The 13,035-nt window shown below is 49.3% G+C and overlaps 1 protein-coding gene across 1 annotated transcript in view; it reads left to right on the top strand.

Annotated features, from left to right (window-relative positions):
* The window catches only part of LRP1 (LDL receptor related protein 1), a gene marked incomplete at its 5' end in the record, with an annotated part of 71,286 nt that overhangs the window by 32,086 nt on the left and 26,165 nt on the right, over nt 1-13,035 (top strand). The window contains 19 exon segments of the mRNA XM_036758906.1: nt 2,551-2,755; nt 3,129-3,321; nt 4,277-4,402; nt 4,787-4,915; nt 5,230-5,349; nt 6,526-6,639; nt 6,934-7,083; nt 7,236-7,355; nt 7,675-7,791; nt 8,049-8,177; nt 8,633-8,755; nt 8,851-8,991; nt 9,317-9,507; nt 9,782-9,965; nt 10,311-10,396; nt 10,695-10,814; nt 11,768-11,955; nt 12,181-12,386; nt 12,705-12,893. Of these exon segments, the coding sequence (XP_036614801.1) occupies nt 2,551-2,755; nt 3,129-3,321; nt 4,277-4,402; nt 4,787-4,915; nt 5,230-5,349; nt 6,526-6,639; nt 6,934-7,083; nt 7,236-7,355; nt 7,675-7,791; nt 8,049-8,177; nt 8,633-8,755; nt 8,851-8,991; nt 9,317-9,507; nt 9,782-9,965; nt 10,311-10,396; nt 10,695-10,814; nt 11,768-11,955; nt 12,181-12,386; nt 12,705-12,893 (2,831 nt within the window).

Here is a 13,035-nt window from a genome sequence, read left to right as displayed (position 1 = left end):
ATGAATATTTTGGTATACATAGGGTCTTTCTGTCTTTGATCCCCTTCTGGTATACATTTTAGGAAAGATATTGATAAATTGGCCTCCACAAATTTCTATTCCGTCTCATCGTGGCGTGTGTTCTTGAAGATTATACCAACAGAGTGGGAGCTCTGGTAGGTCCTTCCATGTTAGAAAGACTTGGAAAGCAATCTCGGCAGCAGATTGCTTTTTGAGGACCAATCTAAGCATGCAAGTTCTCAGCACCAAGGAACATCATTTGGTGACAGTATATTCGGTCATCACCTAGTGATGAATTCTTTAGTCACAGAAATATGTGAAACAAAGGAAAGTACAAAATGGCTCCCAGCGCTCTATGCCCATCTCCTGCTTTCTGCAGTGATGATGGCAGGGGGAGAGAAAGGAGGACGCAGCAATAAGACACATCGTTAAGAACATTAATGTAGCTGTTGTTACTGTAAATGTGAGATCCTTCTCTGGTGACTAACAAATGGATGTACTACTGGAGGAAGTGAATCATATCAATTGTGACATTCTGGCTATAAATAAAACCAGAGGACAAAAGGAAATTGCATTTCAATGGAATGATGGCTCATAAGTTCTCCTTGGAGAGGCAAATAAGGGAAGTAGCAGAATTTTGTGGGTCCAAAGGCAACAAGGAACATCATTTGGTGACAGGACATTTGATCATAATGCAAGAGATGTGGTGTGTTTGCAAAAAGACCACCATGAAAATAATTGTAGCTTATCTGTTGCAGAGGATAAGTAGGTAGAAAAATTCTGCATAGAATTTGATGAGACCCTCCAAGTTAAGTCGATGTATGCTCTAATTAGTGACTTCAATGCAAAGGTGGACATTGGGGAAGACAATAAAAGTCTTGGAAAATGTGGTTCAGTTATGAGAAACAAGAGAAGCCAAGGGCTTGTAGACTATGCTGAAAACTCACATCTACATATCATGAATATTTTCTTCAAGAAGAGTGTCAAGAGGGTGCTTGACATGGTGAGCTCCAAATAATTTCACCAAAAAAAAAGAAAATTGATTATATGTTAACACTCAGGAAATGACTGATTACTTATTTGGAAATCATTTTTGAATACAATCATGCTACCAACTTGTTGATTGCTCAAAGTCGAATTAGAAGAGAGAATACCAAATTAGAAGAAAAAAATCACGATAAGATTTATGGTACACTATTAAGGCAACTCCAGACTAAGTTATTTAAACAAGTTAATGCAAAAATAAAAATGGGATGTGGTGAAATGAACAACATTGACATAAAGTATCACAAAGGTAGTTTGACAGATGTAATCTATATTCACCACAACCAGGTGAACAAAAGAGTTGAGAAACCACTTCGGTAAACAAATATTTGATCTCCTTGCCAATGAAGAGAGATGCCAGCCAAAAGCAACTTTGGTTTAGGACATAATCTTGTGCAGATGAAGATGGGAAAATACGATGAGCAGTATTGTCTCATAAGACTGAGCAGAAGGAAAACAAAGTTTACCAAAAGGTTGGCAAGATACTCAACTAATCGATAGCATCCTGAGGGCATTAAGTGAAAGGACAATGAACAGATAAAAATGGCAAAGATCTGTAGAGATGTCTATAACAAATTCCTTTCTCCTTCATTGAGAGTGGAACCACCACACTTGAACTCACAGTCCCCAATAAGTTGCTTGAAGAAGAAGCCGTGACAGTAAAGAAAAAAAAATATGGGAAGACCAAGCTGAATTAGACCTAGATATTAGGCACCTAGAAAGTGAGAGAGCCTAGATCTGTGGAGAACCTGGCATCCAATAGATGAGCTAGAGACCTAGAAAAACCTAGAAACCCAAAGCCCAACTAGAGATCCAAACTGTAGGGAAGCTTAGATCACAGTACTAAACACAGTATTAAGAAAATTAAGCCAGGGGCAATGGATAGAACACCAGCCCTGGAGTCAGGAGGACCTGAGTTCTCAGACACAAGGCTGTGTGACCCTGAGCAAGTCTCGAATTGCCTCGAAAAAAAAAATCAAGTCATACACCTAGAATGGGTGCACTTAAAAACCAGAAAGGGCCCCAAGCCTGGACGTTTACTGGGGCCACACAAACATTCATGTTCCATGCTGGGATGGTTGGATTAGATTGACTCTGTGATTCCATTCAGTTCTATGATTTTGTGCTTTGAGATGTTGGAGTATGTCTAGTATGTCATAGTATGTCTCTGTTTTCTTATCCGCAGAATGGTAGGATTAGATGATCTCTTTTAAATCTAAAATCTTTTGAAAGCCCATGTTTTTATTTATTTGTAGCAAAGGCTACCCCATGAAGCACATGTGGGGATGGGTTTGCACTCTGGTCCCTTACTAAAGGGCATATGAGACCAGAGGCTCCAGGTTGGTGTCTTGTACCCTATGATAGGGGAAGGGGTGTCAAAGATGAATTAGAGAATGAGCCAGGAAGAGCTTTCCTTTCAATAGACCAGATTCTCTCCCACTTCTAGGTGCCTCATGCTCTTCCACCACTCCCCATAACCTACGCCTATTTTTTTGTCTCATCCAGCCTGATGTTCTGGACCAACTGGAATGAACAACATCCGAGCATCATGCGGGCTGCACTGTCAGGTGCCAACGTCCTGACACTGATAGAACGTGACATCCGAACACCCAACGGTCTGGCCATTGACCACCGTGCAGAGAAGCTCTACTTCTCTGATGCCACACTGGACAAGATTGAGCGCTGCGAGTATGATGGCTCCCACCGATACGTGAGTCTGGGGTTGGGGGCAAGGAGGTCTCTTTGTGATTCTTGTCACCAGAAATCCAAGGATTAGGGAGGGGAGGGGAAGAGCATGACTCCCACCGATGGAGGTGGAGGAAACGGCCAGTTGGCCAAACCCAATAACTGAATAAACATAAATGGGCCAAAAATGAAGGGGTAAGAGGAAGAGAGCCATCACGATCTTGAGTGGAATGCCTCCTCCAGGGTAAACTATTTGGAATTTATTCACCTGAGGTTTTTCTCTCCCATTCTCTGAATGTCTGCCCTTTGGCGCTCTCATCCCCTGGGATTGGCAGCATCTGAGATGAGGTGTCAGAGATTAGAGTTATGACCATTGATCATGACTCCATTCCCTCCAGGTGATCCTGAAGTCAGAGCCCGTCCACCCCTTTGGGCTGGCTGTGTACGGGGAGCACATTTTCTGGACAGACTGGGTGCGGCGGGCCGTGCAGCGAGCCAACAAGTATGTGGGGAGCGACATGAAGCTGCTTCGAGTGGACATCCCCCAGCAGCCCATGGGCATTGTTGCCGTGGCCAATGACACTAACAGTTGTGAGTGTCCTCCCACTTTGGATCCCTGCTACATACACACCCTAGACTCCCCACAGCCCAGGATCTTGCACATACATGCATCTATTTCCTTGAGCCTTCTGCCCCCCAAACCTAGGGGTTTTCCTCTGGGGCTTTCTTCTCCGCTCCACTCTAATCTTGTCATAGCAAATAGAGCACTGGACCTGAATTCAGGAAGAACTAGGTTCAAATCCTGCCTCAGACACTCAAGAGGTAATTAACCTCCCAAAAGTCACTTAAATTCTTTCAGCCTGGATGTCCTCATCTGTAAAATGGGGATTATAATAGCTATAGCATTTAGCTCACAGTATTATTTTAAGGATTGAATAAGATAATATATGTACAGTACTTTTTAAATCTTTAAAGCATTATACAATAATAAATTTACAAAAATAAATTTCAGTTATTATTCAGCACATGCCCCAGGACCTCTAGTCATTCTCACATACTCACCCAAGAACTTTCCCCTAATAAGCCAAGATTTCTGTATATACCCAAACCCAGTATCTTTGAGAGAGAGAGAGGGAGAGAGAGGGGGGTGGGGGAAGGGGGGCGGGGAGAGAGAGAGAGAGAGAGAGAGAGAGAGAGAAAAGGAGAGAGAGAAGGAGAGAGATACCCTTGAGTTGTCCCTTTAATTCAGGAATCTGTCTACATATTATAGGTCCCTACTCTCAGCTAAGGCTCCCACATACATCCCAGAAACACACTGAAATTCAGTTGCTTCCACTATCACGCCAGGAGCCTCCTCAATCATGTACATCCCCTCTATACACATCCTAAACTTACCTCCTCCATCCGGGCCCCACCAGTGACCCTGCATACTGTTGCCATAATTCTTGGTCCCCAGGACAGAGTGAGAGCTCCACTCGTCAGGTGGCATCTCCCTGGGTATGTATCTGGTGGGTAGAGTCCCTCATATCTTCTTCCCCTCCTTCAGGTGAGCTCTCCCCTTGCCGTGTCAACAATGGAGGCTGTCAGGACCTGTGTATGCTCACACCCCAGGGACATGTCAAGTGCTCTTGTCGGGGGGCTCGCATTCTCCAGGATGACTTCACTTGCCGAGGTGAGGGCCAGGGACACAGACCTGGTGGGGAGTGAGAAATATAGTGAAGGAGGGTGATATGGAAGAGGGAAATATTGGGTTAAGGGCAAGAGTAAAATCATCTGAAATTGGTATGATTTATAGAATGATGGAGCTGGAAGGGACCTTGGTGATCTTCCAGCCTAACCCACGATGCCCCCAACACTGTACAGGGGAGAAAGTTGAGGCTGTGATGTTATGACTTATTCAAGGTTGTACAGTTAGCAAGGCTGACCTCTAATTCCCAGCAAGAAGGGCCAGTAGGGCCCAGTACTCAGGAACACGGATGAGGGAGTTGTACTCAGATAAGCCCCAGATGCTGAACCCTCTTTGTCCATTCTCCCTGTTGATAACCCCAACTTCCAGCCATGAACTCCACCTGCCGGACACAAGATGAGTTTGAGTGCGCTAATGGCGAATGTATCAGCTTCAGCCTGACCTGTGATGGCACCTCCCACTGCAAGGACAAATCAGATGAGAAGCCATCCTACTGCAGTAAGAACCCCTGCGCTTTATCCACACTTACCACCCCATCACTGGCCCCCGCCCACCGCGTCCTTATGCTCCAGCCCTGGATGTGTGGGCAGTACTGGGGTGGCACTCAGAATAAAACCTGAGGTGACCCCAGATCCTAAGCCAGAATGATACAGAAACAAGGTTAGTGTGACAAGCCACCAGCGGCCAGGGATGGTGATTTGTCCAACCATCTGTAGTACAGAGCAGGCCCTCAGTACTTACCTGCCCAGTGAATAAGTAAAGGTGAGCTTGCCAGGAGCATCTTCCACTCACTCTGACCTTCTCCTCCCCAGACACACGCCGCTGTAAGAAGACTTTCCGTCAGTGTAACAATGGGCGCTGTGTGTCCAACACCCTCTGGTGCAACGGGGCAGATGACTGTGGTGATGGCTCAGATGAAATCCCATGTAACAGTGAGTGCCAGAGCCTCCCCTCCCCATCTCCCTGGAGCCTGCTTTCCCCCAGAGTGGATAGTTCCCCTGCGTCTCCTAGCCTAGGACTTCTTAACCTGGGGTCCGTGAGCGCTTTTTTAATCTCAGATAACCGTATTTCAATAGAATTGGTCCAAAGGCTTCACCAGACTGCCAGACCAGTCCACAAAACAGAAGAGGTTAAGAAGCCCTCTCCTAGCCTATCCTGGATGTTCGATTCCAGCCCCCTGACTCTCTTGAGCCCTGGGTTTCTGGTTTCCTTAAATTAGCATTATTATTGTTGCTTAAATAAGAACAGCTCAGATTCATAAGGTCTTTTTAAATGTTTATAAAGCATTTTCCTCAGAACAAATCCTCTTTAAATTTTTTTCCAGTTAACAAAATTTTCTTTTCTGTCTTTACCTCCTCACACCATGGGAAGAGGAAAAGAAAAAAATGGAACCAAATCCTTGTAACAAATATACACAAGCAAACAAAATGAATTCCAGCATTAGCCGTGTCCAAAACATACATGCATTCTGAGGTCAGGAGGTGGGGAGTACTCTCCTCTCCGTCTGATATAAGGCTGCTGCAATCCTGGGTCAGTATTGAATTGATCTGAGGTCTTAAATCTTTCAAAGGCCTTGGAATTGGGTAGTAAGAGTCGACGAGCCCGGTAAACAAGCATTCGTTGAGCACCTGCTACATACCAGGCACTAGACTACGTGCTGAGAATATGAAAAAAAGCAAAAATAATCCCTTCGTTGTAAAGAAATTGCTTTGTAAACCCTCAAACGCTATAGAAATGGGAGTTGGTATGGTTGGGGAGGAGCCCTCCATCAATACAGATCAGCAGCTTGTCTAAATTGTAGTTTTAGAGCGTGGCTTGGGGCACTAAGAGTCTGAGTCATGACCACTGTCACATGACTCAGATGCATCGGAGGCACGGATCCTGGGTCTTTCTGGCTCCAAGGCCGGTCTATTATTGTTAATTCATATTATAGGTTGGTCACCGGATCTTTGGCTCTCTTAGGTTGTAGGCGTCTAGTTCTATGATGCTCTCTCACACTGCAGCCACTGCGGGGAAGCTCTGGATTCCAAGCCTCTTTCCCTCAGACCCTACTAGTTTCCAGATGTTGAGTTCCAGACCGATAAGGGTCTGGCTGGGCTGTTTTACAGAGACCGCCTGTGCAGCAGATGAGTTCCGATGCCGGGATGGGAGCTGTATCAGTAATTCCAGCCGTTGCAACCAATTTTTGGACTGTGAAGATGCATCAGATGAGATGAATTGTAGTGAGTAGAGGATTTGTCTTGGTTCTCTCGTCTCCCCTGTACCTTGCTTTCCTCAGTTCTTCTTTCCCCTCCTGCTTCCATCATCCACTCATTGATCCTGCCACCCACCTCCTGGTTTCTCCATCATGGCCCCCTCTTCTCCCTGTTACTCTGCCCCATCTTTCTTCCCCAGGCCTGCCCCAACCCCGGGTTTCACAAAGGGAGGCAGCAAGTAGGGATGGAAAGGGGATCTTTCCAGGGGGTGGGGGAGGGACCAGGATGTCACCCCTCTCCCTCCCCCACCCCCACCCCCAGGCACCACTGACTGTAGCAGCTACTTCCGCCTGGGGGTGAAGGGGGTGACGTTCCTGCCGTGCGAGCGGACGTCCCTGTGCTATGCCTCCAGCTGGGTTTGTGACGGTGCCAATGACTGCGGAGACTACAGCGATGAGCGTGACTGCCCAGGTCAGTGACCCCAGTTTGGAAGGGCTGGGGATATAGAGGCGATTCGGCCTCGGTGGGAAGGGGCACTCGTCATGGGGTCCCTTCCCGCCCCTTGCCTGTGGGTTCGCTGGGGTGTTGCGGATGGCCCCCTCATACCCAGCATCCCCCCCCAGGTGTGAAGCCCAGGTGCCCCCTGAGTTATTTCCCCTGCCCCAGTGGCCGGTGCATCCCTATGAGCTGGACATGTGACAAGGAGGATGACTGTGAACATGGCGAGGATGAAGCCCACTGCAGTGAGTAGAAGCCCAGAACCCTTCTTCCTCAAACCTGGCACTCCAGCGTGTGAGCGCAGAGAAACTGAGGCCTTTGTAGCGAGGGATTCTTACCTATATCCAAACAATCAGAACACCTACCTTTTACATGCCCCCCCAAACGCTGGGAATCCCCCACCTTGGACATCTTATCCCAAAATCTCAGAAGATCCAACCCTTGTTTTTTCCTTATGTTGGACCCCAGGGGTTTTAAGGGTGAGGGCCACATTCCCAAGACACAGCACCCTGCCCATTTCTCTACCCCTAACTTAACTGCTGTCCCAATGCATCCTTCCTCCAGACAAGTTCTGCTCAGAGGCCCAGTTTGAATGCCAAAATCATCGCTGCATCTCTAAGGAATGGCTGTGTGATGGCAGTGACGACTGTGGGGATGGCTCAGATGAAGCTGCACCCTGCCGTGAGTTACCAGGGTTAATGGGAGGGAAGGAGGGTGAAGGAGCCAGGCCATGTGTGATAAGAAAATTGAAGCTAGGGATGGCCATTCATCTCCTAGTGGGGAAAGAGTGGACAGTTGTTGCTCTAAGGGACTGTCCAAGGAAGAGCTGGGAATAACTCAGCCAACATGGGTGGGGAAGAGGGTGGCTCTTTCTGTGTGTCTATGTATATGTATATGCCTGTCTCTGAGACTCTCAGTGACCAATTCTTCCCCTGTAGAGGGCAAGACATGTGGCCCATCGTCCTTCTCTTGCCCGGGCATGCACTTCTGTGTTCCTGACCGCTGGCTCTGCGATGGGGACAAAGACTGCGCCGATGGTGCTGATGAGAGTGTTGCGGCTGGCTGTTGTAAGTGATCAGGGAAGGGCTGTGGGCCAGGGGAGAAGCAACCACAGGATCATCAAGCATTATGGTTAGAAGGGACCCTGGGAACCTTCTAGTCTATGTCTCACAAAGGAGAGGGCTCGCATTTAGCAAAAGTTAGTGGCTTGGCGCAGGTGACCTAGTTTGTTAGCTGCTCAGCCAGGGTCTTGACACTGATTCAGTCTGTGCTCTGCTGAGCCAGCTGGGCTGAGAATAACTGGTCAAGGATGACTGAGAGCGGCATGTTATGGCTGGTGAGCAGATAAGGAGGAAGAGGCTATGGGGATCGGGGGGAACTTGGAGTTCAGAGCAGGTAGAATGTCTTGTCTAAGTGTTTCTTGGAGGAGTGGAGACCAGAAGTGAAGCAGGGGCAGCAGGGCTAGGAGGGTTGTGGGAGGTCTCATCTGGTCCTAAGTGGGCTCTGGGCCCCTCCCCCACAGTGTACAACAGCACCTGTGATGAGCGGGAGTTTATGTGTCAGAATCGTCAGTGTATCCCCAAGCACTTCGTCTGTGACCACGACAGAGACTGCACAGATGGCTCTGATGAGTCGCCGGAATGCGGTAAGGGGTGGGTGTCCCTGAGGGGTCAGCCGGTGGGCTATGTCCAGGGAAGCTCATTGCCCACCTGACTGCCCCCTTCCTCCCCTACCTTCCAGAGTACCCCACATGTGGCCCTACTGAGTTCCGCTGTGCCAACGGGCGCTGCCTGAGCTCCCGCCAGTGGGAATGTGATGGAGAGAATGACTGCCATGATCAGAGTGATGAGGCCCCAAAGAACCCTCACTGTACCAGCCCAGGTAAGAGGGCGTGCAGGGGGTGCTGCTGCTCATCTGGTGGTGGGCACCAAGCAAGCACTGAACAAAGATAGGAAAGAGCAGTGTTTCCAGTCCTGACTCTGACACTTAGTCATTCTGGCCCAGGACAAGTCACTTAACCATGCATGATCAGTTTTTTTATATGTAAGTTGGAAATAATATTTGTGCTACCTAGCTCATAAGGTTGTTGTCAGGAAAGCACTTTATAAACCCCTGACCTACTATGGAAATGAGAACTGTTGGGAATCATGATATCCAGAAAACAGACCCTTGGACATCCCTGAAGTCACTCCCTTCCCTTCCCCAGAACACAAGTGCAATGCATCCTCCCAGTTCCTGTGTGAAAGTGGGCGCTGTGTGAGTGACTCCCTGGTCTGCAATGGGCAAGACGACTGTGGTGATGGTTCAGACGAGCGTAGCTGCCACATCAACGAATGCCTGAGCCGAAAACTCAGTGGCTGCAGCCAGGACTGTGAGGACCTGAAGATCGGGTACAAGGTGAGTGCCCAGGCCTGGGCCCCCCAGACACATACCTGGCCTGGCACCAGAGCCTTCACCTTACGCCCTACCTTCCCAAGTTGGAAATGGCGGGGGGGGGGGTGGAAGTGCATGGAGAGAGGATTTGTGCCCCGGCCAGTTTCCACAGTAAGGGTGGCGGTGGAGTAGAGAACAGTTCTTCCCCAGGGCTAAGGCATTCTACCTACCTACCACACCCCACCCCTCAGCCCCATGTCCCTGGTGCCCTGTGCCCCATGCCCGCTGTGCCCCTCAGTGCCGCTGCCGCCCAGGATTCCGGCTGAAGGATGATGGTCGGACATGTGCAGATGTGGACGAATGCAACACTAGTTTCCCCTGCAGCCAGCGCTGCGTCAACACCCATGGCAGCTACAAGTGTCTGTGTGTGGAAGGCTATGCCCCCCGAGGGGGTGACGCCCACAGCTGCAAGGCTGTGACTGGTAAGGGGAGCATCCCAGAGGAGAGGGCAAGGGGTGCAGGAGCCACCCTGGGGCAGCTTAAGAACACAGGGGCCCCTGGGACGATATAGTCACAAGGCTCCCTCTCTGATGATGAGGCATTATTTTCTAGTGCAATTTGTCATATCAGATGGGCAGCTGCCCTATTTGCCATTATTTTAATCCACCTCTGAAACTAATCCCCACAAGCTGTAGGGCCGTGACAAGCAAGGGGGTCCCCGGGGAGGTGAGACCTTGGGAAGACAGATGTTCAGAGATTGAGAGGAAGAGATTAGACACACAACCTCAGACCACCAGCCCTATTTCCCTCCCCACCTCTACCCCCAGATGAGGAGCCATTCTTGATCTTTGCCAATCGCTACTACCTTCGCAAGCTTAACCTGGATGGCACTAACTATACCCTGCTCAAGCAGGTAACAGACTCCTCTGACCTCCCCACCCACACCTTCACCTCTCCACTGCCTTCCTCCTCCTCTGTGCCTGGCTCCCAGGCATGTTCTTCATCCTCCACCACCTCCCTGCTCCCTGGGCCTACATTGATCATTACAAAGAAGCTGGGGTGGAAGGGGGAGGGGCGGGACTCCTTTCTCTGGGGGCCTTCCCTCTACATCCTCAATTTCCTCTCCCTACTGTCTCACTGCCCCTCTATCCCAATCTTTAGTCCCCTGCCCCTGCCCCAGGCTCCAGTCCTCATGTCCTGCCATACATTAGGGCCTGAACAATGCAGTCGCCCTGGATTTTGATTACCGAGAGCAGATGATTTACTGGACAGATGTGACGACTCAGGGCAGCATGATCCGAAGAATGAACATCAACGGGAGCGATGTCCAGGTGAGGGGGACCCCCACTCCCTGAGATAGGAGCAGGCCCCCAGGAAAATGAAAAAGGGACAGTCTGGGGGCCCAGCTGACTAGAGCAGGTCTTCTTAACCTAGGAGCACATGGACCCAAGAAGAACACGGAGAGATTTCAGGGGTCCTTGATCTTGTTGGGGGGAAAATTGCATCTTTATTTCTACTGACCTCTTACTGGAATTTAATATTTCCTCAAATTTTAAATTAAAAAAATTTCTGAAAAGGGATCCATATGTCATCATACTGTCCGACAAAATTAAGAGCCCTTTGCCATCCAGCGATGGTTGTTCCCCCCGCTTGAATCCTTACAAAAACCATCTCCCTCTTCCCTCAGTCATTCCAGTAGCCTCCTCCTCTGGTAACCCAAGCCTGCTCAGATGAGGCCCGGCCAAATGCTTTCTCGAGAAGATTTCCCCTTCCTGTTTCATATCTCATGATAATCAGGATGTCCTTCCTTAAAGTCTGACCTCCCTCCTTCCTCTTGTCACCTCATTTCTCCCCCTCTCCCCATTTCCCTCTGCCCTCCAGTGGGGTCTGTATTTTCTGAAAATCTGAAGAAGAGTCGGTCTCTGAAAGCCAGGGTCCATGAGAATGGGGTTCACGTGGGTCTCTTTCAGGGTGGTGCTGGAGCAAGCTCATACAGGCTTGAGAGAGCCAACTGTTAAATTTTCGATGTGAGCATATATACCTCAGAAACTGGCATATGCTACAGATCTGGGCTTCATTTATTGTTTTGCTGATTGCCTAGAGTTAAGAAACTGGTGGAGAACATATTAATGATACAAATGACGTTTTTAAATGTATCGTGCATACTTTTTTTTTGGTAGAACTTGTTCTTAAACAGTTACCAGCAAATGCCTGGTCTCTTTTCCCTCTTCTGTGGCCCGTCTCAGGGGATCTCATCTCACACTCCCCCTCACCCTTCCCCCAGGTGCTGCACCGAACAGGCCTTAGTAACCCAGATGGGCTGGCTGTGGACTGGGTGGGCGGAAACCTGTACTGGTGTGACAAAGGCAGAGATACCATTGAGGTGTCCAAGCTCAATGGGGCCTACCGGACAGTGCTGGTCAGCTCAGGCCTCCGAGAGCCTAGAGCACTGGTGGTGGACGTACAGAATGGGTAAGTAGAGGGGGATGATATACACTGAGCTCATGATCAGATAACAGTGCCCAGAGGAGAAAGGTCAACCCCGGCATTTGAGTTGGCCCAACCCTAGTCCGGGTAGACTGAGGACTAAAGAGTCCAGTATTCCCAGGTTTTCACCCCGCCCCCTGACTCTTGGGTGAAGCCATGGCATCTGGGCCCCTTGGAATGCTCACCTCCTGGCTTCTGGTGTGGGCACAGGTACCTATACTGGACAGACTGGGGTGACCACTCACTGATCGGGAGGATTGGCATGGATGGCTCAGGACGCAGCGTTGTTGTAGATACCAAGATCACATGGCCCAATGGTCTAACCCTGGATTATGTCACTGAGCGAATCTACTGGGCAGATGCTCGTGAGGACTACATTGAGTTTGCCAGCTTGGATGGTTCCAATCGCCACATTGGTCAGTGTCATCTGTGGGCACTGTTTGGGATCCAAGGGGCATGTGGCAAAGGATGGGTACCATCTGGTTCTGGGGGCACCAAGGATCCAAGGAGATGAGGACAAGGAGTTACAGAATGAATTTAAGCTAGGGCATTTACGTAGAGGATCCAGACAGCTCTTACCCTTTGACTTGCCCTCAGAATAGAACTCCATCCTTCATGCCCCACCTGTCATTTCTGTCCAGCTCCATGTGGTGGAGAGGTTGAGGAGGGATGCTACCAGCATTAGAGGGAATTTTTTTAGGACCCCCTCACCCATGCTATTCTTCTCCTCCCAGTGCTGAGCCAGGATATCCCCCACATCTTTGCACTCACCCTGTTTGAGGACTTTGTGTACTGGACCGATTGGGAGACCAAATCCATAAACCGGGCGCACAAGACCACAGGGGCCAACAAGACATTGCTCATCAGCACCTTACATCGGCCCATGGACCTGCATGTCTTCCACGCCCTTCGTCAGCCTGATGGTGAGAATGGAGAGCCGCCATGGGAGCGGAGACACAGGGTTATAGTTGGGACCAGGATAGACCAGAATGTTAGAGTGAGGAGCAAAGACAGTATGGATTTTATGAGGCAGCGGCATCTGGCAGTTAAGATGCCTTTGAGTCC

The sequence above is a fragment of the Trichosurus vulpecula genome, chromosome 5 (assembly GCF_011100635.1).
Source record: "Trichosurus vulpecula isolate mTriVul1 chromosome 5, mTriVul1.pri, whole genome shotgun sequence".
In the NCBI taxonomy this organism is placed as follows: domain Eukaryota; kingdom Metazoa; phylum Chordata; class Mammalia; order Diprotodontia; family Phalangeridae; genus Trichosurus; species Trichosurus vulpecula.
This window is presented reverse-complemented; position numbering and strand designations above follow the sequence as displayed.